Source organism: Pinus tabuliformis, chromosome 9, assembly GCF_031772625.1.
Source record: "Pinus tabuliformis cultivar Carrire ecotype Pingquan chromosome 9, CPIR1, whole genome shotgun sequence".
Lineage (NCBI taxonomy): Eukaryota > Viridiplantae > Streptophyta > Pinopsida > Pinales > Pinaceae > Pinus > Pinus tabuliformis.
This window is the reverse complement of record NC_142307.1, coordinates 1,981,733,013-1,981,760,356: the sequence shown is the minus strand read 5'-3', so window position 1 is coordinate 1,981,760,356 and position 27,344 is coordinate 1,981,733,013. Positions and strand designations below refer to the sequence as shown.

General features: G+C 38.9%; 1 protein-coding gene across 1 annotated transcript in view; it reads right to left on the bottom strand.

The window, feature by feature from the left end:
- The window catches only part of LOC149156955 (pre-mRNA-processing protein 40C-like), a 107,112-nt gene that overhangs the window by 60,445 nt on the left and 19,323 nt on the right, over nt 1-27,344 (bottom strand). Inside the window, 6 exon segments of the mRNA XM_089438902.1 lie at nt 4,068-4,146; nt 6,784-6,821; nt 6,936-7,139; nt 7,142-8,038; nt 8,159-8,437; nt 8,555-8,842. Coding sequence (XP_089295028.1) covers nt 4,068-4,146; nt 6,784-6,821; nt 6,936-7,139; nt 7,142-8,038; nt 8,159-8,437; nt 8,555-8,836 — 1,779 coding nt within the window. The 5' untranslated portion in view covers nt 8,837-8,842.

Below are 27,344 nucleotides of genomic sequence, written 5' to 3'. Positions count from 1 at the left end.
GCTGGCTCTATCTTAAGATGATTCTGATCCATCTGGGGTTTCCACACTCCTATATTACATGGATTATGGCTTGTATCACTGCTCCCACTTTCAGTGTTCTCATCAATGGCTCGGCATCCTCTTTTTTTCACTCTGAGAGAGGTCTGCGACAGGGATGCCCACTATCACCACTACTATTTCTCTTAGTTATGGAAGGACTCAGTCGTCTCATGGAAGCTGCAAAGAGGAATGGGGATATTGGTGGGCTTGGGATATCAGATTTGTGCTATCTTACACATCTACTATTTGTAGATGATGTTCTTATTCTTCTGGATGGAAGTGTGAGAGACTCCCGGAACTTCTTGAAAATCTTGCAAAGATTTTCTGTAGCCACTGGTATGATACCTAACCAATCGAAATCCACCATCACATGTGCTCGCACCTCGGTCCAAGAGACCAGGATTGCACTACAGGCTTTTCCTTTCTTGGTGCACTCTTTGGACAGAGGTCTTAAATACCTCGGTTTCAATCTGAAACCCTCATGCCAAAGGATTGCTGATTGGACCTGGTTGATTGCCAAACTTGAAAAGAGGCTACTGGGTTGGAGCCACAGATATCTATCTAGAGCTGGCAGACTGGTGCTCATAAAATCAGTACTAGAAGCTACCCCAGTCTTCTGGATGGCTCTAGCATGGATTCCTAGGACTATCCTGGGGAGGATACAGCAGCTTTGTAACCGTTATCTTTGGAATGGGAATCAGGAGAAACGTACATTTGCTTGGATCAGCTGGAAGAAAATATCATTACCTAAGAAGTGGGGTGGATGGGGCCTCAAGGAGCTCCCTGACTTCGCTAAAGCACTTGCTGCCAAGATGGGATGGATCTTGCTCACTAGACAAAATCTGTGGACTCATGTTACATACCACAAATACATTTGGCCTCAAAATATGATGGATTGGGCTCGTCTTCCATCCTGGAATGCGAAGGGGGGCTCATCTGTATGGAAGGCCTTGATTGACTCCCTCCCTCTCATTCGGGACAACTTGGCATGGCGCATCAATGATGGAATGACAGGCAGGATTGGCCTGGACCCTTGGAGCAACAGTGGCGGCAGACATATATTAAACCAGGAGATTATAGATTATTTACAAGGCCGGGGGATACAACATTTTGCACAGATCGCTGATCCACTTCACACTGATATTTTTTCTCAGGCGTGGAAAACTGCCTACTCTTTGGATCTACCTAACCAATGGCACCAGGAATGGGATCAATACATCATGGCTCTATCTGAATCCCATATTCGTATTAAGCAAGGGCCTGATGAATTGATCTGGTGCCCGGCCGACCATGGTACATATGTCCCAAAACAAGGCTATTGTGCCCTCATTGCTCACAGATCTCCGGATCAGGTTCACCCTTGGTGGCACTCCATTTGGAAGTTAAAGGCCACTCCTCGATCTAAGCTTTTCTTCTGGTGTGCGCTTCATGGTATCGTTCCTACCGGTGAACAGTTAACCCGCAGAGCCATCCAGGGACCCTCATGGTGCATATTCTGCAAAAATGCATCTGAATATACAGACCACATATTCTTGTTTTGCCCGACGTTTCAAAGCATTTGGAGGAATATCTGTCAACAGTTGGGAATTACGGGAGACTGGAGCGGCGCTGACCTACAGGAGGCTTGGTGCTCATGGGCCCGTAGCCACCCGGAATCCAAACTTTTAAACCTCCCCCCTGTGGCCATTTGGTATGCATGGCTTGCTCGAAACAGAGCCATTTTTGAAGATAAACCCTTCTCGGGAAGCCATATTGAAATCGCAATCATAGCAGCATACCAGGAGCTACCAGAACCGACCCCAACCAGAACCCGTGTTATACAGCCTATGCCTGAGATTGACAGAACAATCCCTTGGGCTTTTTTCGATGGTGCATCGAACCAAACAGGGTGTGGCGGTGGATTTGTCTTGCACATTAACGAAAATCATAGATATCTAGCAAAATTGGGTTTTGGTATTGGAACGAACAATTATGCTGAGCTCTCTGCATTATATAATCTACTTCATTTTGCTTTATCTCATCATGTTACACAGCTCAACATATTCGGGGACTCAATGGTGGTTGTAAATTGGATTAATAATGTGACAAATTGCCATGTTCACATGCTCAGCAATTTATTTCAAAATACTCTTACTCTCAAAGCAGCATTTGAACATTTTACATGTGTGCATATTTACAGAGAACATAATAGCGAGGCTGACCAACTATCCAAAGAGGCCTCGTCACTTCCCAGAGGCAATGGACAAATAGTGGAGCAGAATGGGTCGGAGGAACACCAGTTTTACCACAGGCCATATATAGATCAGAGGATGCAGCGGGACAACAGTCCCAACAGCTAAATAGTGAACAGAGAACAATATGAACTGCTGATATATTTATGAACAGAATCTTTTTGTAATAGTAAATAGGCTGTAAAGCACAGATCATGGATGTAACTAGAACTTTTTGTTATGATTTTAAGAACTACCTGAAAAGGTGAATTTTGTATGAACTATGACAGTAATGCCGCGGCATCTGCTTATGTAATTTTCAAAATTAATGAAAGTTACTGATTTTCCCAGGGGAAAAAAAACATTTCATTTCATGTTAGATATTATTTGTTGTAATGGTTACACTTAGCTTACAAGTACAACTTTGGTGATCAATGATGATAAATGTTATATATTGAATTTTGAAAGCTTGAAACTTTAAGATTGATGACTCATGAGACTCGATATGTTGTATGTTACTATGTTACTAACTTGTGGACGTGGTTGATGAAGATTATAACTTCTAGATGATTGTTGTTATACGGTTCAATCTATGTTTTTTATGTTTTTATATATAATTCATCACTCTACATGCTTTTGTTGACATATGTGCATCAAAATATAAAAAAATATAAATATATATATATATATATATATATATCACTCCCCGAATAGCTCCCAAACCGGGAGCTTCTGAAAATGTCTCTCCCGCTCCAGCTCCTGCTTCCGCTCCCACTCCCCGTTTTCACTCCCGCTCCAAAGTAACCCTGGTCTTGACAACAGTTGAACCAAGGGATTCGAAGAGGGTATCTACAAGTAGTACATCAAGGTCACTTGGATCACCGCCGCCCTCTGCCCAAGGATCTTAGCGCCAAGACGTTTTTTTATTGTAATCATTTCATGCAACAAATAGATGGATTTATTGTTGTACCTATTGCAAGATCCCCATTCATCAGTTCAGGGAGTTGATAGAGAGCTAATTTGCAAGTTGCAAGAGACCAAGTCAAAGGAGCACCTTATTTTGAGATGTCCCATCTACTATGAGATCAGGGATAAGTTTAAATGCCTATACTGAAACTTCAACGGCTTCCTCATCACATTCTTTCATTATTTAGATCAAGGAGAAGTTTAAAACTTTAAATGCTTATATTGAAACTTCAATGGCTTCCTCATCACATTCTTTCATTATTTAGACCAAAGATGCCTAACTCTTTTCATGAAGGAGGTATTCACATAGAAATCAAAGTCTCTATGGATCTCCCCAACCAAAGCACATCTAGCAATCACCTCTTTCTTTTACATTGTTCCATTTGGTTGAGGTAGCATTGTCCATTTCAGCAGTCATTTTCAAGTTTACTTAAAGTTGCATCCAGACACTAACAAGTAATCTTAGTCAATTGTCCCTGTAGGAAATCTACTTGCTCCAGAGTCCCTGCGAGCGTAAGTAGCCTGTGGGAAAAGTAATCATGACCTTTAGCTTTGCTGGGGCATCAATGTCAAAGCAGGTAAATGGATCAGTACCATTGCCATGGTAATGATAAAAACAGCAATGCTTTCAGATTCATTTCTCTTTTATTTTGTTTAACAGAAGTACATAATAAATTTCATCATAAAAAGAGCGAATAATTTCTCTATTATTTTTTGAACAGAAATTCAACAAAAATTAAAGAGACCAGAAAAGTCAAAAAGATAAGGGTGATTATAAATCCCCCCACAACCAAGATGACCTGAACAGATCATATGCGATAGTCGATTTAGATCAACAACAGACAAAATTACCTGATTTTTAGTGTTGTAGTAGTATTTTTTCCCATCATTTGTGCTCACCAATGCCCAGTCTGTACCAGTCAACTTCTCCCTGTTGTGTAACCAGCAGACACAATAGTGAGTATCCATAAGACTTGACTGCAGAGAATACACAAGCACTAACAAATTAAGCAGATATATAATCAATTCCACTTCCATGATCCCTCAAAAAACCATATTCACTTTTGACAATATCTCTCATAAAGGAATAGTATTAGCACTGAAGATATGTTATCTTTTCGAGATTACATCTTAGGCTTATCCCCTTAAATATTTGATCGTAATTTGTATTTCATTCCTTGTTGGGCCTAAGAATTGCCTTTGGAACTCCCGCATCAATATTATGACTTGTACTTCCTAACCCCATGGAAAGATCAAGCTATCAAACAACACTTCACCTATTTTCATCAATCGTGGGCATTAACATAACAAAAGACAAAATAACGAACCCTACCAAAATATATTAGACTCTCTTCATACACAATGATAAGAAGATCACAAGCAAGAATCATTTTCCAGGTTTGCTAATGGATTACTGTCTCTAAATTTGAGATCAGCATTCACAAATTTCTACACCATCACACTAACAGCCATACAACAATCAATAAGCAAGCTTGCAGTTAATAATTCTTTGTTTCTTTCTATATACATAACAAAAGACAAAATAATAAACCCTACCAAAATATATTATACTCTATTCATACACAATGATAAGAAGATCACAAGCAAGAACCATTTTCCAGGTTTGCTAATGGATTACCGTCTCTAAATTTGACATAAACCTTCACAAATTTCTACACCATCACACTAAGAACCAAACAACAATCAATAAGCAGGCTTGCAGTTAATAATCGCCTCTGTCACAGAAAAGGACAAGCACAGAGCTTCTAAAATAGATGAGATAATTTTATTAATGTTCAAAAATGACCACAAAAGTAGGTCAATGGAATGAATAGATACATCCAGTACGAATACAATAAGGGGGTGCAAAAGCATCTGCTAGGTAACGCAGAAAGTAAGATAAAGAAAATCAACGATAAAGTGCAGCCTAGATAAGTATCTAGCTAAGCTAATCACCAGGTTTAACTAACAACAACCCAAGAGATATACAACAATGTTATAGTTGTAGTGATATAGAGTGAGAGTCTAAGATTGAACATCTCGATGCTAATCATGAAAGAAAGAGAGAAATGAGGATGATGGGAAGATCTCCCAATCCAGATCACCAACAATGAAGAGGGTAACCAGGGCACTAGCTTGCTGTGGTAAGCACCAAGGCAGCATAGTGGGATCCAGCTATACAATCCTGTGGGATGCAGGAGAATGGAAGCCCTACTTCTGTACCACCCAAGGTCAAGGGAAATAAGCTCTGAATATAACTTTGGCTACTTTGTTGATGCTACGAGGTACTACGATTGATGGGAGATGTTGTGCCCTGGATCCATCCAAAATCGATCCAATGACGGGTGCTAGAAGGTTCATCCATCACCTCAAACCAGTCTTGACAATACAAGTTGACCTCCTAAGGAGGAGGTTGAGGAAAGACATAGCATTTGACCACTCTATGCACTAGGATATTCTAGAGATCCCCCACTCTTGATTTGGGGTAGCATGAAAGTATGAGGTGATCATCCTGGTAGTTTCATCAAGGGCCGAGTTATCCAAGAACTAGGATCTGATGTTGAGCAACTCCCTGATGAAGAGAGCTAAGCATCTTTAATGGCAATACTAGAAGAAATTAGAGAGGAAGCTCCCTGCCCCTAAAGAGGCAATGGTATTGCCCTTTGATCTCATAGTAAGAGGGGCACCACCATAAGTATAATGCCAAAAAATAATATAAAGAAACCGACTCCTAGAAAATGCCAAAAAGAATATCAAGAAAGAAACACAAGTATAATTAAAACATATGTATAAAAACGTGACAAATTTATGATGATACATATTACAAACACCAAGACAATCTTTCCCACCTGTGATAATAGATCAGCGGGCATTCTAGACTTGGTACACTCTGATGTATGCGGGCCCATGTCTATAGTTTGTGAACTTCATTGATGACTACTCCAGGAAGACCTGGACCTTTTTCTTGAAGACCAAGGATGACGCCTTCAAGCGGTTCCAAGAGTTCAAAGCTCTTGTGGAGAACCAGACAAGGAAGAAGATCAATATCTTGAGGTCAGACAACTGGTGTGAGTACACCTCCAATTTGTTTAGAGACTATTTCAAACAGGAGGGCATCAAGATCAGTGTCCTCATATAGACCAGGTTGGTGCCTGGATTTGCTTAAGAGGATTGGTGTCCTCATTCAAGAATGGAATTGTTTGTAAAGGTTGAAGCCAGAATTTGTAAGAGGATCCTCACTATTATTCTCAATAATAAAGTTATTTTTGTTCTGGTATTAGTAGTGCTTCTTATATATGAAAAATCTTAACTGCCATAATATGACAATTGAAAGAAATACTGATTCACCCCCCGCTCAGTATTTCCAACACTATATACAGATTTAAATGCCACTATCAAAATGCTTAAATGAAATCAGTTAATTACTGGATTAGGTAAAATTTAGAACAGAATTCTGCAGTTTAAAATTCAGTGCACTCAATATTATCAATTGCAACAAACTAGACGCAAGTTCTCTGTAAATGCTACTCAATGAGAAACTTATTGAGTTTTCAAGAAAAATAATTACCATGAAATAGGCATTGGTTGAGCAGTAACCTTTTCTGCCTGCAAAACATTTAAGACATTTATTCAGGCATCTCCCTTTGATATAAACAGAAAAATATATATATTTGCCAAGTTGATCAATATAATAGAGAGATAAAAGTCATCCATATAAACCTCTCCTTTGAAACCAGGGGGTTTTTCATATGTTGATTCCCCTGTGAGAGCGTTGTAATAATAAACGGTCCCAGACTCAGTTTTGTGTGCATTCCAAGAATCTTCTTCCACATTTTTTAAAGTCTGCACCTCCTTGTTTGTTTGTTCACCACCTTGTTTTTCTTTCTCCATCATAACAGGCTTCAAAGAAGCTAGTTGTGTTGCACCTGAGGATTGGTATTCAACTGACCAGGTACCTCTGCACGGTGGCCTGCCAAAGACAACGATGGGCTGACACCAGGTGGTAGTTGTGCTCCCCAGTTGTTCAACGGCTGCCCAATTACAGCTTTAGATGGAGGTGCCCCTGGAGGTCCTAAAGGAGTTGTACCAGGAGGTTGAGACGCATTAGGAACTGAAACTTGAGGCAGACCTACAGGCCGTGGTGGTGCAGGATATGGCCCTGGAAAACCACCGGGATATGGTACAAAGGGTGGACGATGCAGTCCTCCCAGCTGAGAGGGATGAAGCCATGGGGCCTGTGGAGGTGGACCTAAAGGTGGACCAGGCGGATATCCCTGATAGGCTAATGGCTGCATATGTTGTGAAGAGGTAATAACAGTTGCCGTTGGTGCAGCAGAACTAGAAGGTATTAATCCTGGTCGGGAAGCTTGAGAAGCACTGTCTCCATTATTAGGTGGTACCCCCTGTGTTGGCGTAACAGTTGATGTAGTAGAGACTGGAATTCCAGGAGGCCCCGGTGGACCAGAGGGGCCAAGAGGTACCACCTGGGCTGGGGTGACAGTTGATGTAGTAGAGACTGGAATTCCAGGAGGCCCTGGTGGGCCAGAGGGGCCAGGCAGCACCCCTTGGGCAGGGGTGACCATTGATGTAGTATGCACCGGAATTCCAGGTGGCCCCGGTGGACCAATGGGACCAGGTGGTGGTGGCTGTGGTGGCTGCCACCGGAATGCTGGATATGTATTAGAAGGTGCAACAGGAGGTGGGACAGGGGCTGGAGCAGGAATTGCAGTAGATGATGAGGCATATGCAGGTGCAGATGAAGACTGACCAATTGATGATGATGCCAGAGGTGGACCCACTTGTACCATGCCCGTTGAGGTAGCCTGCATGATTATAAATGCTTAAAATTAAAGTTAAAAAAACTATCTAGTATATCATATGTGAAAAAACAAACTACACAATAGAAACCTAGTATAAGCAAAAAATGAAAATTGCATACTTACACCAGTATATGACTGTGATTGCTGAGGACTTTCTGAACCAGGGATAGCCTGTGAAGCTCCATTATAGGAAAACTGTGTTGCAGGTGATGAAGGGTATCCTGGAGGAACAGTATATGTTGGTCGAGGTGGCGCTTGAGATGGATTTAACATTGCACCAGGAGGTCCCCAGGAACTTGCATGCCCTGCAGCTGGAGCCTGTCCAGGAACTGGGGGTTGAGCGGGCGGCTGAGTTGCTGGTGTTACAAATCCTCCACCTGGTGCCATCCCTACAGTGCTAGCCTGCAAAATAGAAAAATTGAAATAAAGATTAATAAAATTTAATAACATTCTTGTACAAAAATTAAATATTAAACTCTAAGCAACGCTTATCAAACAAAAATTGAATTCCAATCTCACCGTTGTAGAAGACTGAGACTGTTGAGGATTTTCTGAGTCACCAGTAGCTTGTGATGTTCCATTGTAGGAAAAGGAAGGTGTGGGAGGTAGAGGATATCCTTGGGGTTGAGAGGCAGAAAACGTAGCTTGATGATGTGTTTGAGTATGGTTTGGTAGTGTACTAGGAGAAGCCCAGGTAGTTGGAGGCCCTGGTACTGGAGGTTGTCCTGGAACCGGAGGTTGAGGAGGTACCCCAGGCACTGGAGCCTGGCCAGGCTGTGGTGGCCAGGCCTGTGTTGCCATAATTTCCTGCATATTGGGAAGAAGCAACAATGTCAAAACCCATGTTATCACAACTGAACCAGTCATCAAACTGTTCAACCCCCCAAACAGGGAACCTGTCTAGAACCAGACCAGCATTGGGAAAAAATCGAACCAGAAAACCAGTTGACCAAATAATACATTAAATATTCAAATTTTAAATAAAAACATATACATTCATTTGCATCCCATATGAATCCAAACCATTTATACACAAACATGCAAAGTTCTCATTTATATAGCAAAAGCGCATAAAACCAAGATAGCACTTAGTGCAATACTTCTCCAAACCAAAGATACATCACCAAAGAGGATCTAGATGGCCTCCAGTGTCAAAAAAAATCATGCTACAACAAATACCTACATATCATATCATTGCCAATATGAGTATTATCTTATCATCAATATCACCCTCAAAGCATTATAACAGGATTAAATCAACCAAATAAAAAAAAACTCAACATGTCAAATCGAGATTTTGGTTGAGTGATAGGTACATTTTTACTAAGTTCATGATAGAGAAGTTCAACAGTAAAAGCTACTAACATCGAGGTACATAAAGGGCTTGGTTCTAAGCAACAGACTCATTGTTCAGCCACAGTACATCCTTCGCCATTGGATGCATGTTCTTCACATCCCTCTTGACCAATTTAAAGTATGCTCTCGTAGGCTTCGATTAGAGGTTGGTCACCATATCGACAAATCAGACAAGATATGCCAAGCTTTGCAACCTTTAGGAGGTTGAGACTGAGGAGCACTTTATCTTTTGTTGCCCAATTGCTACAAGATCAGGCGAAGGTTCATTGCTTATTCAAAGATTCCCAAACTCTTTTCAGTTTCTTCAAATTCTAACATTAACAATCAATGGAGATTGTCTCAACTTTAGTGGCATGTCGCATCCTCTAGATATCAACACAATAGGTCATCCACCTCTTCTTCCAATGCTTCTTCTACATAGCCCTCTATCTAGAGCTTCATCCATTCAAACTGAGACGCTAGGATAGACAAATCCAAATCCAACAGACTATGAGACACATTGCTTATTGGCTATTTCCAATTTCCACTAAATAAATCTTCCTATATTGTACATCCTTCTTTCATAGTGACCTACAGCTATGGAGTTTGAACTCTGTTCTACATGCTTTAGATGAGATTCACATTCTTGCTTTTTGTATTTTACTTTTTATAGGAATTGTTTCAGCACTCCCACTTTATATTGACATCATTGTACACTGCAATATTTTTTACCCGCTTTAGCAGTCACTTGTTGGACATCAATAATATTATCTTATCTATCTTATCTTATTTAACATCGGTATAGAATAAAAGTTACCAGAGGTTTCCTTGAAGTGACTTTTAAAATTAAAGGTGATTGATATATATATATAAACTTTAACTTCAATGGATTTACAACTCTAAGTAAATTCAAATATAAAATCAGAGCGGCCTATTAAATCCTAAGTATTTATTTCCCTCGGAAATAGAAAAAGGGGTACACTTCAAATAAGTGCCAAGAGTGATGAGTTGTGGCATATCAAGGAAGACATTAAACTTGGCAAAAGTGAAAAGATTCCATTTAAAGTGGTAAGTTGCAATTTCCATCAAGTTGAAATGGAAACAAAGGTTCAATTCACTTCCGAGTATATGTTGGAACCAAAAAAAAAAATAACACGTGTTAAGAAGGATCCAAAATGAGGTCATAAGACTTGCCATTGACATCATTGTCAAGGGAAATTATATTGACACTATGTGAGCTAATAGATTACAAATAGTGAAAGAAAAAGGTAAACAAGCTCATATACAATAGTATAATAATGATATTAATCATTTAGAATTAAACATCAATGAATACTTCCAAAAATGTGATTTATATGTCTTACAAACTGAAGATGTCGATCTTTTCTAGGGAACTCTTGGTTGAAATATCTTGCTACTTTTACCATGAATTTTGATTAAAAAGTACATGGAATCCAGGCACCTAACCAAGAAAATAATGCTCCAAGACATGAATTCAAAGCATCTTGGTCTCTCATCAAATTCAAATCAAAATCAATAAGAACATCACAAAGAACTAGAAGAGAGTTTAAACATTTGAGCAAAGTGTTCTTAGAGAGAAATTTTTTTACTAAAGAAGATTAAAAGAAGGTTGCTTCAACAAATCAAAAGGTTAAAAAATGACGAGTAAAACAATTAAGATTCTATAAATAATTTCCACCAGTCAAAAATAAGAAATAATTTTTACGCTTAAGTGATCATAATCAAAGCAAGCTTACACAAATTAGAAAGTTAAAGAATGATAAGTGGTTAAAATAAAAGTTAGGGCAGCTTACGATGCGAAGGTCTTATTATATTTAAGAGAAATTCAAGTGTGGAATCTTATCATTACCCAAATCATAGTAGTAGTCATCACACAATTCTACAAAAAAATGAATTCAGGTTGTTTGATGCCCGTAAAAGGGGGACTTAAAGCCCACTCACTTCCCCAACACGAATCCTCTGAATAAGTCTCTTTTGAGCTCTATTCTCAATGTTTTATGAAGAGCTTTGTCTTAGACTTGTATATAATAATTTGTTTGCAAAAAGGCCATTCGGCCTTTATCTCTCCACCTTGTTCAAAGATCTTTGCTCTTCACTATTCTTCTGATGGCTATAAGGCCTTTGGGATCAACAAAACACACACCCAAAAATCAACTCTACTCTGGATAGGTTTGTTGAATCCTCTCTCCACGTAACACGCACGCAAGAAGCCAAATTGCAATGCAATTGCAAATAAAACTTAGTTCTCAAAATGCCAATCAACTCAAGATTTTATAAAGAGTTATGGCATTTAAAGACTACTCTTGGCAAATATGATGTCCTTGTTGAAGTAACATAAGGACTCCTTATTACAAAGTAATTGTTCTATTTGAAACTACCTAACCTTGGTTGAGAGATGTTTTAAAGAAATATGTTACCTCACAATTCTCACAATCATCCATCATCTCAATGTTTGAACAAATCCATCCAAGTTGATTGCAACCGCGTAATTATTAGCACAAGTAATCTCGGTGATTGTTCTTTTTGGCTAATAGGGCATCACTTGTTCAAGGGTGGCATTATGTTTCATCAGCCAGCTTTATTACACCCTCTTTTGCACCACACTCATTCTCTGTTCCATGACCAAGTGAACAATATTGTAGAACACCTGTAGCCAAGATAATAGAACCTTGTATAGTAGATGGCCATAGAGTTAAATCAACTCCACAAATAAAATAAGATAAATGTATTAGTGTTTCAAATGACCATTAAAGTAGGTCAATGTGACTATTAGATACTATGATGTCTATGCAAACCATTAAAGTAGGTCAATGTGACGATTAGGTACTATGATGTTTATGCAAAGCGGGAGCACTAAAGCCACTCCTATCTAAAAGCAAAAAGTAAAATAGAACAAAAGTCTAAAGTAAAACCTACAAAGCCAAACTCCAAATATGGAGAAGCAATACCGGAGATAGATGTAAAAGGTAAGTGGATGTAGAGTATATGGAACCAATGGCACAAGACTAGCGGAGGTAGAGTATATGGAGCCAATGGCACAAGGCTAGCCTAGTCCACTATAACCCTCTTCCCCTAACATTTAGGGCAAAACGAAACATTCAAAATAGATATTTATTGAGAAGAAGAAGAGGAAAAGACGTTGGAATGAGTGTTGCATTGTTATCTAGAAGAAAGAACAGGTCAATGTGATCTTGAAGATATCATCTAGCAACTAGTTCTAACAAACACATTTGTGGTGTCTGCTGCAAAGACATCATACCAAAGATCTTTCCACATCAGTTCTTGTGGATCCATATCCTAACTACCCAGAAGAAATCCCATCCTCTATCACTACCATTGTAGGTTTCCTTCCACCTCCTCCTTTTATGATTCTATAGTTTGACAATCCTATTACCTGTGTCGCTATATCATGTTGTACTAAGTCTCCATGTACAAGTGGTCCCTTTTCATTGTGGTCCCAAGAGTAACAATTGTTGGACATACTATTCAATGAGATAGTATGACACTCTCAAACCAAGATGATAATGAATAAGTATGACATGCTCAAACCAAGATGATAATGAATAGTGACCATACCTATTTAAACATGCAGTTAAATTAAAACACCTATTAAAACAAGTATGTTCATTAGAATTTGTGTGACCACAAAGAGGATGTGTACATGGTTGTGGTTGAGATGAAACACCTAGCCAAGGCAAAATAAACTCAAGAATAGAGCAATTCGACTTAGGAAATGAATTATCACTCAAGGAGGAAAAATTGCTCCAACGATGAAAAGATTGACCAGAATAGTGCTACTTTGACCCACAAGGAAATTAGCTCATGGTGGAAGGAATTTGCTCCAGCAATGAAGAAATTGACCAAATTAAGGTAAAGATTCACCCAACCAACAGAATGTCAATCCAAGTGAAAGGAATTTGCGCCAAGGAAGTGCATACAAGTTGCACAGCCATTGTACAACTGTATATGGCCAGTGCAAAGAAGAAAATGTCCCAATAGGTATATAATCACCCAAGTGATGAGAAAATTAGTCCAAGGGAATATGAATTTGCCCAAACAATTTGTAATCCCTGAAAAGGAGAGTGAAATTTGCAAAGTATGGAGGAGATTGAACATACACGAGAGAAATTCACCTAACAATTGGAATTAAACCAAATTAGAAACTCCTACAAAGGTGCAATAGCTTTGAAATGACAACCTTCGATCTCTAGGTTAGGAAAGGCATCCTATAGTGGTAGACGGGTAGTAATAGAGTTAGTATCCCCTCTATTAGACAAGGAAGATCAATAATGCAACAAATCCACAAGTATCATTACATGTCCCTCTCATTTGTGTTCTCACTATTCAATAGCAACCATTAAAACTAGAACTAAAACAAGAATCCACCACCAACAATCACACAAAAAACTCAAAGCAATTCAAAACACAGTAGACACCATATTTACCCTAAAAATCCAAATGGGAAAACCATCTTTGAATGGGACTCAAAATCTTTCAAAAATCTCTAGTCACATTGCTTTCTCAATTCTCTGCCCATGCTCCTTTACTTGGCCAAAAGACCCATTGAGAATGAGAGAGAAGAAGGCAATATGGAGAGCAAAGGGGTAGGGGGGAGGCCAACAACAATGACTCTTCAATCTCCTTTCTCAACTTTCTCTCCTATTTTATTTTTTCCCTTTTCATTAAAATATTTTCTCGCGTTCATTTTGTCTTTTACATTTGCAATGTTTTACATAGCTTGCTTCACTTTGGTTAAATAACAAATTGGCTTGCAAGTATTGAGTCTTACCTATTCATTGGTTCAAATCCAATTCAAATCATTTGAACTTTCCACAATAAGACAATTCTACTCAATGATTTGTAACTCGTGTCGTTTAGTGTCATAAAACATCACGGCTTCAATAACAACGAATAGTAAAAAAGTATTATAGACCAAAACAACGACATAAAAGCATAAATAAACATCAAAGAAATAATAAATAATAGTAGCAAATAATGTGACACATCCTAACTAAGGGACATCACCTATCATTTTGACTAATCATTTCATAGAAGTGCACTATCACATCGCATTGTAATTCATATCATTCAATCATATGGTATTCATTATTTTATATATTTAGTTGCCCTATATGGATTTCATCTATTTGCCCTAATGTTGGATATTCCAAAGTAAATTAATTGTTGTTCATTTCATGGACCTCCTAAACCACTTCTCAAAAGCTCAATACAATTAAGGAAAGATATCGTAAACCAAGTTAAAGGGTTATCTTATACAATCAACAAAGGTGGAGAAGTGACCTAGTTTATTAAAATAAATCTGTGAATCTTGAGTAAGGAATGAAAAAAATAATTAGGTCCTGAACAAGATTATCAAGAAAACGTGACTACAAAATATGCTTGAGAAAGGAGGGATTAGTAGGAATGTTAGGATGCAAAGTTAAAGATATTAGAATGAGGACAGCCCACTAAAGCCATGACAATATGAAAACAATTGTTTAGTACACACCCCTTTTGTTTATTTGGTTTAGCTAGAACAGTAGATGTATCAATATCTAGTGGTCTATTGAAAGAAAAAATTGTAAGTCTATTTCTTAGAACTTTCCCTCAAAAATATATATTACATATAATTGTTTAATACACACCCCTTTTGGTTATTTTGTTTAGCTTGCATGGTAGTTGTACCAATATCTAGTTGTTTATTAAAAGAAAAACCCGTAAGTCTATTTCATGGAGATTTCCCTCAAAAATCTATATTACATCTAAGAACTCTAAGATTGAGTTGCACAGCTGACCTTAGGTTGCACGATTGAGTTGTAAGGATGATCTCAAGTTGTAAGATTGAGTTGTAAGGATGATCACAAGCATGATGGTTAAGAGTGTTCAAGTATAACACAAAAATATATATCAGCGCAATGTGGACACTTTATTAATGTAATATCATTGGCATAGATCCATCTTAACCCTCAATATATTAAACACCAAAAGCAATAAACAAAAATTGAGGTGCAAATCTTAATCTCTTTGCTACGACAAATACTACTTAATAAACATCAAGTTTAAAATCCCCCTTTTAATCCCTCTCAATAATAGATGTATGGTTAAGATGGATCTATGCTAGTTTATTTATAAATCTTGTTTAGACATGGCAAATAAAATAATATAGTGACTTTCTTTCACATCAAAATAATTAAAAAAGTGTCAACTATTTTTTATTTTATTTTCCTCCAAGGAATGGCCAACACTAAATGGACCACACTCAATAATCTTAAGGCAGCCCAAGTTCTTCTAATATCCAAAATCGAACAAAAAAACGAATAATGGACATCTAATTATGCAATTTGGACTAGGTGGAAATCTCATGATGATGACAATTGGAGCAGGAATTTCTCCATGACCTCGTGAAAGTAGATTATTTCTTGACAAAAAGAAGAAGGTGGGCACTATCTCAACAACCTAATGCTCTCTATATCTTTGGATGGAGTATCCTCAATCACAGAGATAGCATAAAATAAAGCAAAGTTGGGTTTAGTGGAAATGGGATTAGATAAGTCTCGTAAGGTCAATTGTCTAACATTAACTACCTCTCGAAGATAGAAAGCCAAATGCCTATGATCTAATTAATTGAACTCATGCGAGGTAACAAGTGACCCTCCTAAATCTCAATCAAAACAATGACATATCCTCTAGATCTTGTGGTATAGGTGGCATATGAAAATAAAGTGCAAACCTCAGCTTCCTTTAAATAATAAAGCTAACATATCCTATCCATCCTACAATATGTAATGATCAAACTCAATATGTAACTGATTATAACATACCCTTAATTGGTTGAGTGGGACCATAAGACAATATGATCGACGACATTGAATGTAGTCCAAATAGACATCAAAGCCACTTGTCAACTACAAAAAATGCTCAACATAGAATATCATACTAAGACCAAGAAATTGATGGGTATGAAATCCAAATAAACTATACGGATTGTCGACATATGTCTTCTTTAGATATCGTATTGATCTCTCTTTTGAATATTTCAAGTGGCCAAGGGCATCCAAAGAGCATCTAAAGGAGGATAAGGATATCTTCACCCTAAAGATGAAGCAATCTCCTCTAAGGAACAAAGGACCATGTATGGAAACCTCTCCCATTATATAGCCAAAATCATAGAACCGAAACGGAAAGATGACCAAGAAAGATATGGTCTCAAGGAGGAAGGGATGTGCACCAAATTGAACTTATATATTGACTAGATGAATTATTTGATTGCAATGGATTATACATAAAAGCAAGAGAATTTGGACTCAATGAAAATGTCTTGAATCAACTAATCGTAAATTGGGTCCCCAAACCTTAAAACAATAAAGAATAGTGGTTTTGATAATCAAGTCGAATAGATGCATCTTTGAGGATGTCTTACAAATGCAAGTACAGAGAGAGATGTGTACCATCAGGGTTCAAGATAAATCTAGGATCAATAAATTAGACTCTTGAACATTGTATTTGCAATACTAATCTCAACTCCCCCCATTTGAAGAAGTAAAAATCGAAAAGAGTGTTCTTGGTGGCATTAAAGATCATAACCCTGGTTTCGCTAAGGTTCACCACTAGCAATATATGGCAAACAAAAACTAGCAAGGCCATTAAGTTACCTTTGTAAATCCTCAATGGATGATGCCAAGGTGACCACATTATCTGCAAACGAGAGTAATACAATTAATACATGATGTAAGGGGCAACCATCTTGGATATGTATGCTCTCTAATGTACTTCTCAAGCTATCATGGAGAAAGGACAACCTTGCTAGACCCCAATGGTACTCAACAAAGTTAGTAAATCTATAAGTAGAAGAAAATGTCATAGACACCTCATTATAGCAACAAAGAGAGCCTCAAGAAAGACAATATCATACAATCTTTGAAACAAAGAGTGTCTTATAATAGACTCATTATAGAAACAATGAGAGCCTTCAAAAAAGTGGTATCACACAATCTTTGAAACAAAGAGTGCCTTGGCATAGAGCTTGAGGCCTTTCAAAAGTCCACCAAACAACAAAAGCCTTTCAGGGTCATTGCTTAACCTTTTCAATAGTAGCCCAAAGCGTAAGGATGTGATCAACAGTCCAGTAGTCTCATCTAAAACATGCTTCACCTTTGACTCAATTTTTTTATTCCTCGAGTGTTAAAAAAACCCCCATGTGGAAAACCATAGTATGAACTTTGGTAAAAGTATGCACTTGGATATAAACTATCAACCAATTTAAAATAGAGAGAATGATATGTTGTGCCCATGAAAGAGGACAATCCAAGCAAACTACATAATGAAGAAGGTTAGCAATACGAAGCACAAGAGATTCAATACCATATATTAGGAATTCAACTTGAAACCCCTCTCCATTCACTGCTTTGCCAATGCTCAAGTTTGAAATAGCTCTTTTAATATCTCCTCAAGTAAAAAATTGTTATGTGATAGAAGGAGAACAAAACAAAGAACTAAGGATTTGAACTCACACATTACATAGGGATGTTGGCTTGAGACACCTAAGATTGGTAATCAGTAGCCAAAATGAGGAAGGCTCTCTTCAAAGGAGAGCTAAAAGAAGCTAAAATTTTGTCAAAATAAGAAAATATTCCCTCTTGAGCTTAAGCAATCACCCTCCTTACAAATGGATGCCACCCCCACCATTTCATCCCTAGGGGAAGATTAATTAGTCGATCATAGAGGACATATTTTAATAACACATTTAAATCACTTGGATTTTGTCGCACATCCTCTCAACCCTAAGCTAGCTTAAGCATTTCTTGTAGATTGTTAGTGATCTCATTGTTCCTTCTAATTACATATGATGACAATGTTCTTGTGCACTCCAAATTCCAATTGATTAGTTAAGAGCACGCTCTCACCATTTACAAGCTAAGGTGTATCTGCAAATTCAATGGTTGAACAAAAGAGCACTTCATTTCAAGTGCACCATCTACCATGAGATCCAAGATTGATTTCAATACTTATATAAATACTTTGGCAATGCCCTTACTACCTTTTTCTAATACCTAGAGAAAATATTACTTTCCTTAAACATTCAAGTGGTAATTATTTTTAGAAAATATGACATACATTATTCTTTAAGACCTACTTTGTCAATTACTTTCTCCTTTTAGCTCCTCTTGACCATCATAAGCTTTAAACACCTCAATAATAGTGGGTAATCAACACAAACAATAGTAGAGTAGTGAGACCATTCCCCCTACAAGAAAGACCACCTTGTTCTACTACTGTCTGCACTCAATTTAGAGGCACTGCCACCAGTCCTTGTTCTTAACACAACCTCACAAACATGCCCATCCTTCCCTCTTAGAGGAGGGATGTTATGTTAGGTGAAGTGCAACAACAAGTCCCAAGCTTCCCCAACCCCCCCCCCCCCATCACCAAACAAGATAGTATTTGAAAGTCCTTTCAACCCTAGCCATTCTCTATAGGACATTATCAAGTTCAACCTTGGCTCATTTAGATAGTGGATAATGATGGCTCCACTTCTACTTCGAATGTTAACAAAAGTGTTTCTCTTCCTTGACCCCCATAGAATCAACTATTTCCTAGAGACCCCATCATGGCGCACCATTCTCTCTAGGATGTTTTTTTGTCCTGGAGTATTACAATTTAACTTTCTAGGCTTACTCTTTCCAGCTCCCTCCCATTCCCTATGTTATAGGTTACTCTTTCTTTCTTTCCTTAACCTAAGATTTTAGAGCTGCTTAGGAAATGCCCTAGGCCTAAAGAGTATTATTATTTAACTTTCTAGGGTTACCCCTTTGAATTGCCTTCTTTTTCTACTTTCCTTAACCTAAAATTTTAGACCTACATAGGGGATGCCCTAGGAAATCCTCATTGTTGTTGCCAAATGTTGAAGTCCCATTAACCTATTGTGTTCATCTGTGAATACACTTTTATTTTACTTTTATGTGCCATCATGATAGAGGATGGGTCATGGGTAAAAAAATGAAGTTACCTCTACATAACCTTACAATCCTAATCATAAAAATAGTTCATGAGATTCTTGCTTAGGGGGCCAATAAATTCGTTGTGGTTCATGGATCATATTCTAATTGAAATGTTAGTCAAGATGTATCCTTAACCTTCATCTACATTATCTAGTACCCATCATGGCACAACATTGACACCATCACGATTTCTTGTCTTAGAATATTACCATTTTATTTTATATGTTTCCTCCTTAAGTTTTGTAATCTTGGATACCTTTATAGAACCTATCTTGACAAAATGTTATCGCTAGGATGCCTTCTTATCATAGAGTATTACTCTTTCATTTACAGGAGATTACCATTTTGGCTTCCCACCCTTTTTTTATTTCATTAACTAGACATTCTTTATTTCTTTATCTCCCTAACCCAAGATTTTATAACTGCTTAGGAAGCGCTAAAGGTGCTCCTTATTATTGTTGCCAAATATTGATATTCCTAATCTCGTTGATCTAATATGGTCGTCCAAGGACATTAATATAATTTCATTCATTTCTGTGTAAACAAGATAGAGGATGGTCTTGTGTAAAACAAAATGAAGGTACATGTGAAAGAAGAGAAGAAATAAAAATTTGGAGTAAGTTGCAAGAAACATGGGCATTGATGTATTCAATGTCAAAATGAACCAAGATAGGAGGGTCATCATGGGATTTTGTGGGTAGGGGAGTGTCCATCAAAGTGTAGACAAGGTTGATATGGTCAACAATGTTGATTGGGTGGGAGACAAAAAGAAATTTTGAATATAGGAGATCACATTGTGGTTGGTCATAACATAATCAACCACACCAACCTTGACAATGTGGTGGAAGAAAATGTATACGTTAGGACCCAATACACTAAGAAGCCCATCAAGAATAAAGATACCATGGGAATCACCAAATTGAAGGTGTCTTCAATAAATTGTGATAAGGTCCATCTGTCCAACACATGTGCAAACCAACAATGCCTTAAAGTACCTTGTGAATGCATAATAGATCCTTGACAAAGTCATTGATCAATGTTTATAAGGTCCCAATGCAAGCAATGAAACCACCTTAAGAAGAATATTGTGAAATCCCCAAGTAGAAATTAAGGAGGTCACCATCAATATGAACCACAATATTCTAGGACACAAAAGTTAAGTAACAAACCACAATAAAGACATCTCAAAGGTGAGTTGGGCCCCTCTAAACTTATAACTGCATATATTAATGAGCACAAAAAAAAATGACCACACAAATAAGTGTGCACAAGCCCACAAATAGGGCACACAACAGGCCCCATAGGATCCCAACAAAGCATAAGATCTCCACACAATCTGTAAGGTCTCCATCACATCAAAGCATCAAGTTCCACTTACACATACCCAATTCCATACAATTTTCCAAGCTAGAGGTGCATGTCCCATTATTCTAGATCTTGGCAAAGTGCAACCTCTTCCAAGCAACATATTGAATCCAGATTTTCTAGTACTTTGATATTACGAAGGTCATCAAGATAGTCCTCTATCAAAGGTTTCTTCACTTCAAATTCAGAGGCTAGCAACTCCCCATCAACAAGTAATGGAACCTTGAGGGTTTGAGAACATACTCCAAGCACCTCTACTCAATACATTTATCTAAAATTCTTGAGAGGGGTCCTCTCTTCTCCAAGACTCACAGCTTTGTATCTTCTTTGTTTCTTTGACAATAGATTCTAGATTCTAGGTATCTACATTCAAAGTATAGCTATGTTTTTTAGGAGTTGCACTTGCACTCACATTCTGCATTGTTCTAGTGTAACTAGCAATCCCTCTAATCTATTTATGGTCACTTGTTGGACATTTATGTTGAAATTTGGTACCGGAGGACAGGTGGTTTCCTTAGGCTTTGATCTTTGGCCTAGGGAAAAGTGTCCAAAAGAATTTAATTTTTCTCCTAAAGTGACTTTATAATTTTATAAAGTTAAATCTAATTTAAAAGTGACTTTAAGTGATAAAGTTACTAAGTCTAATTTTAAAGTGACTTTTATAAAGTCAATGAAAAATTAGAAAGGAAAAGTGACTTTGAAAATAAATGACTAAGTGGGTCTTTACTAAAGTGGGGTGAATTAAAAAATAAAAAGTGAGATTTAAATGAGCATTTAATCTCAGCCTTAGATCTCAATCTATTTCAGCCATTGGATTTAGGGATCACCCAAAAATCACTTGGATCACCCAAAAGTCATTTGGGGTTAGATTAAAGGAGGAAAAGGTAATTCATTCTTTCATGAGCAGATTGGGAGAAGGAGAGCAAGAGAGCAAGAGAGATTTCTGAGCAGGGAGGAGAAGGAGACAGCAGCTTGGCACACATTCCAAGGCAGCAATTGAGCAGATTTGTACAGTTGATTCAGCACATAGTGAAAAGGCATATTTTGGCACGATTTTCGAGGAGTGGTTTGCACAAAAATCGAGGAGCAGTTTGCTGATTTTTTTGCACGCAAAACGAGGGCCGTACAGCACATTTATTGCAGTCTGTACAGCGCATTTAATGTTGGCCGTACAGCAGCATTTAATGCTGAAAGTGGGCACGAAAATCGAGGAAGCCATACAGCATTTATTGCTGTCCTGTTTGCTGTAATTTCTAGTTTGCTGTGAAGCATGGGAAAAGAGATAAGTTGTAAATTTGCTTGCTGATTTTTTGCTGAATATTTCTCACTGTAAAAAGGCAATTTTCAGAAATAAAGAAGAGCTCTCAAACTGGTTTTCCCCAAGAGTTGTAGGGGGTTTTTCCAGGGTCAAGTTGACCAAAAACCTCAGTGTTTAAATGTGTTTTAATGGTTGTTTATTACTGCTAATTTTTATTTCTGCAATTTCCAGCATTCTGTAAAATTTCAAGAATTTGTGTTTTCAGCAATATTTATTTTTTCAGCTTGTTAAATGTATGGTTATGGGAAAGGGCATTTAACTACATGGGAGAAATAAGATGAAACTGAAAACCAGGGTGGGAAAACAGAAATTTCTACATGGTATCGGAGCTTGAGTGCTGAAAGGCAGTTTGGGACAGCAAAAGGAAAAATTACAGCTGCTAATTTTTCACTCAGAAAATTCCAGCAAGCTGATTTTTTCATAAACAGCAGTTTTATCTTTACTACAGCAGTGCTATTTTTCAGTTTTAGGACAGCAGGATGTCATTGGGATTGAGGGTGGAGGATAGGTTGGATGGGCATACAAATTACAGCGTTTGGAAGGAGAGAATGCAGAGTATCTTTGAGGAGGCAGAAGTCTGGGATATCATGGTGCATACCACACAGAACTCTGTTGTTGTGCCTACTGATGCTACTCAGTTGACAGCTTATAATAAAAAGAACAATAAGGGTAAGAGGCTAATTCTAGACGGAATCAAAGACCACTGCATTTTTCATGTGAGAGGAAAGAGCAATGCCCATGAGATGTGGACAGCATTGTCCAATCTCTACCAGAGTACCAATGAGAACTGGAAGATGGCCCTGAAGGAGAAGCTGAAGAACATTAAGATGGGTAATGATAGTGCAGCTGGATATCTCACAAAGATTACTAATGTGAGAGATGAGTTGGCAGCGATTGGAGAGGCCACTCCACCCACTGAGTTGGTGCGGATTGCAGTGAATGGCCTCCCCCGTTCATGGTTGAACTTTGTTGATGGGGTTTGTGCACGTGAGACCCATCCCACATGGGAGAGGTTTTGGGATGATTGCATTCAGACAAAGATCAGGAAAGGTCAGCTTGGGGCAGCCAAGCCAATTGAGCAAGATGAGGATGTAGCACTGGTGGCAGGAGGCAAGAAAGGCAAAGGGAAGAAGCAGGCTTCCATAAGCAGTAGTGGGGGCAAAGGCAAAGGTAAAGGTAAACAGGGGAACACACAGAAGGACTATTCCAAGGTGAAGTGTTGGAATCTATGTTGCCAGGAAACGTGGGTGCGGGGACGGGGACGGGGACGGCATTTTTGGAAACAGGGTGCACGGGTTCGTCGAGTAATATAATAATATTAAATTTAATAATTATATTTTATAAATTATAAATTTATAATTAATAATATATATGAAATTTGAATTTGTATATTTTTTCAACTTTAAACAAGAAAACTTTAATGATAATCATTTAAACATGTTTAGTCTCTCCCATATAAAAACACAATTTTTTCATAGGAGATTCTGCTCAACCTGATAGTGGTCTAGACTTTTCTTGATGTCTAATCATCCACCTGCCCCATGCATGGTGTGCTCTGTGGTAAAGCAATCCCAAAAAGTTAAAACAGTGGCAGCCTTACCCTTCCACAAAACACGCTTATTCATTTAGGCATATTTTCCTAGTTTTAATCTTAACATGATGTTATCAGAATGCTGTGAGAAATTGGCAGATTTTGATACTTAATTTAGCCATTTTCCAAAATAGCCCTTCGCCATTTAACAGCGTCAGCTGATTACAGCTTATGGCTGGTCTCAATCCTACTTTCTATTTGACCAAAAATGTCTGAACCTGTATGTGTGCATTTACAGTTTATAATTTGATGGTTATTAACTTATTTGGCTCGGGAATGAATGTTTCATAAATTCATTCCAAATTGATTTACAAGAATCTGCAGGCTCAAATTACAGAGTAAGAGGTCTCTTTTCCAGTTCTGGTTTCGATGCCATATAATATTAAAGGCATTGAAGATCCACAAATACAGGAGATTCATAATTTACATTGAGACTCTAACAAACCTTGGGCATAAGTTTTGAAATTGTTTTTATAAATTTATAGCATAAGACTAATGGAGAGACTGATCATAAGAGTCTCCTGCGGTAGGAAGGGACTCATGAATGTGCAAACAGCTACCCTTTTTTTTCCAACTATGGTCATCACCTTATTAAATATTTCCACAAAGCTACAGCCAATATGATATGATATTCTGCTTGTGGGATTGTACACCCATAATGTTCCTTTTATAATATTGAGATATCATAATCATATATGATTTCAGAACACTGTGTCGCTCATAAGTTTTGAAAAACTTATCACTGTTGATAAATTTTTACAATGATTCATTACCCTTGAGCAGCACGTCATGCCCACAGAGCAATGCTAAGGCATGTGAACAAAGACAGTCTTTGGAAACTGTAATCTTTGAAAATGATGGCAGAAAATTTCCTTGAGAAACATTCAAAAGACCTTACAACCATCTCTGAAGGACAATACAGACCAATGACCATCAATGACTCCAAAAATGATATCATTCGTTTATGGCATATATTCTATATTCTATGGCATATCATTCGTTTATGGCATATCATTTTTTAAATTTCAATAAAAAAAAATTATTTGAAAATTAAATTTTTAATATAGTTTTTTTATGAAGAACCCACCCAACCCGAAGAACCCGAAGAACCCAAGAACCCAAGCACACGAAGAACCCGAAGAACCCGAAGAACCCAAGAACCCAAGCACCCGAAGAACCCAAGAACCTGTTAAAGGAAAAGAACCCAATTTTTTTTTTTGAAGAACCCGGTTCTTCTGGGTTCGTCTGGGAAGAACCCGTACCCGAATCCGGTACTTGGGTGCGGGAACCCGGGACGGGTTCGAGAACCCCACCCCTGGGTGCGGGTACCCGTGCAACACAGGTTGGAATTGTCAAAAGATGGGACACTATGCAGTTGTGTGCCCAGAGAAGAAGAAGAAGAAGGGGAAGAACCAGGACGTGGTAGCTTCAGCAGAGATTGAGGACTTTGCAAGTCGTTTTGACCGGGAGTTTGCGTTCACTACGTGTGAGTCGTCTAGTGCAGGATCACCTGCCACACAGGTTCAGAGGGAGCATGCTTTTCCCTCGATTAGCAGAGCATCTTCAGGTATCTGGTATGTGGACAGTGGGGTTTCACGTCACATGACTGGAAATCTGTGAGTACTTCTCAGAGCTTTCAGAGAGAGGCACTGATATAGAGGTAGTACTCGGTGATGACAGAGTTGTTAGAGCAGTCGGGGGGGGGGGACACTGACATTTCAGAGGGAGTCCAAACCTCCCTTGAAAGTGTCAGATGTTTTTTATGTGCCAGGGATGAGGAAGAACCTCATATCCGTCTCAGCTTTGGAGGACAGAGGATAGGATATGAGGTACTGTTCAGGGGAGGACAGGTGTTGATGTATCCCAGGGGCACTCCAGCTGATTCAGCTAGAGTGATAAGTGTACGCCATGCAAAAGTGTACAAGTTTGCATTCCAGCCCCTTTTGGCAGTGAGCAGTAGTACCGACAGCAGAGCTAGCAGTTCTGAGCTGTGTGAGATTTGGCATCGCAGGATGGGACATATGTATCATGGAGCCTTGAGGACATTGCGGGAGATCACTACAGGTGTGCCAGATTTCAGTATTGATCACTTTGATACTTGCAGAGGTTGTGCGATGGGCAAGTTTGCCAAATCCCCTTTTCCCAGCAGTGACAGCAGAGCGACTAGGATACTTGATTTGATTCATTCTGATGTGAGCGGTCGGATGTCTCATGTTTCCTTGAGTGGATATGAGTACTATGTTTTATTCATTAATGATCACTCCAGGAGGACCTGGATTTATTTCTTGAAGACCAAGAGTGAGGTCTTCAAGTGGTTTCAAGAGTTCAGAGCTCTTGTGGAGACACATACAGGTCGAAAGATCAAGTCCCTGAGGTCGGACAATGGAGGAGAGTACACCCTTAGAGAGTTTGTTGACTATTGTGCGGAGGCAGGCATTAGGAGGGAGTTCACTGTTCCTTACAACCCCCAGTACAACAAGGTTGCAGAGAGGAAGAACAAATCCATCATAGGGGCTGCCAAAGCCATGTTACATGATCAGGGGTTGCCATTGTTCTTGTGGGCAGAGGCCTGCAACACAGTTGTTTACTTGCAGAACAGGAGTCTGCATCGTGCCTTGGGGCACATGACTCCGGAGGAGGCTTTCTCTGGGAAGAAGCCTGATATTGGTCATCTTCATATCTTTGGATGCATTACATACTCCTATATACCCAAGGAGAAGAGGACCAAACTAGAGCACACCGCAGAGAAGGGTATCTTTTTGGGCTACAGTGAGACCTCAAAGGCCTTTCGGATTTACATTCCTGCACAGAGGAGAGTTATTGTCAGACGAGATGTGAAGTTCGAGGAGGACAGGGCCTTTAGGAGGTCACGAGAGTTAGAGTATTTGGATCAGCCAGACCCTCAGCAGCAGTTGAGTCAGTCGCAGGGATCCAGTGGGCAGGGATCAGGAGAATCAGGAGCTACATCTATGAGGATGTCAGGTCCGTCAATGAGCAGTGGCTCACCGAGCCAGAGGGGTGGTGCTCCAGGCAGCATGCAAAGCAGTTCACAGAGCAGTTCACTAGGGAGTCCACTGATGGACAATTCACACGGTACCTCAGCTTCTACAGGTTCAGGTGCAGGCAGGAGGACAGCAGACAGACAGTCAGGAGTTCAAGCTACTGATGGTGATGAGGAAGAGGAGTTTCATTCTCCTATGGGAGAAGCATGCTCAGGGAAGAGAAAGCCCAAGTGGCTTCAGTACACCTTGAGAGATGCCACATCTGTTGCTGAGCCGAAGAGGCCGATCAGAGAGAGTAGACCACCTGAGAGGTTTTGTAGCTATATGGCAATGGTTACCAGCATCCTTGACTCTGAGCCTTCTAGCTATGAGGAGGCCGCTAGCCAGCAGGTCTGGAGAAAGGCCATGCAAGAGGAGTATTCTTCTATCATGAAGAATGATGTTTGGGAGGTGGTGCCGAGGCCTGAGGGCAAATCCGTGGTTACTTCCAGATGGCTTTACAAGGTAAAGCATGCTGCAGATGGCAGCATTGAGAAATTCAAAGCAAGGTTTGTGGCTAGAGGATTCTCCCAAGTAGAGGGAGTTGATTATGAGGAGACCTTCGCTCCCGTGGCTCGATATACTTCGATCCGCTCCATTATATCGATAGCAGGAGAGATGGGTTGGAAGATCCACCAGA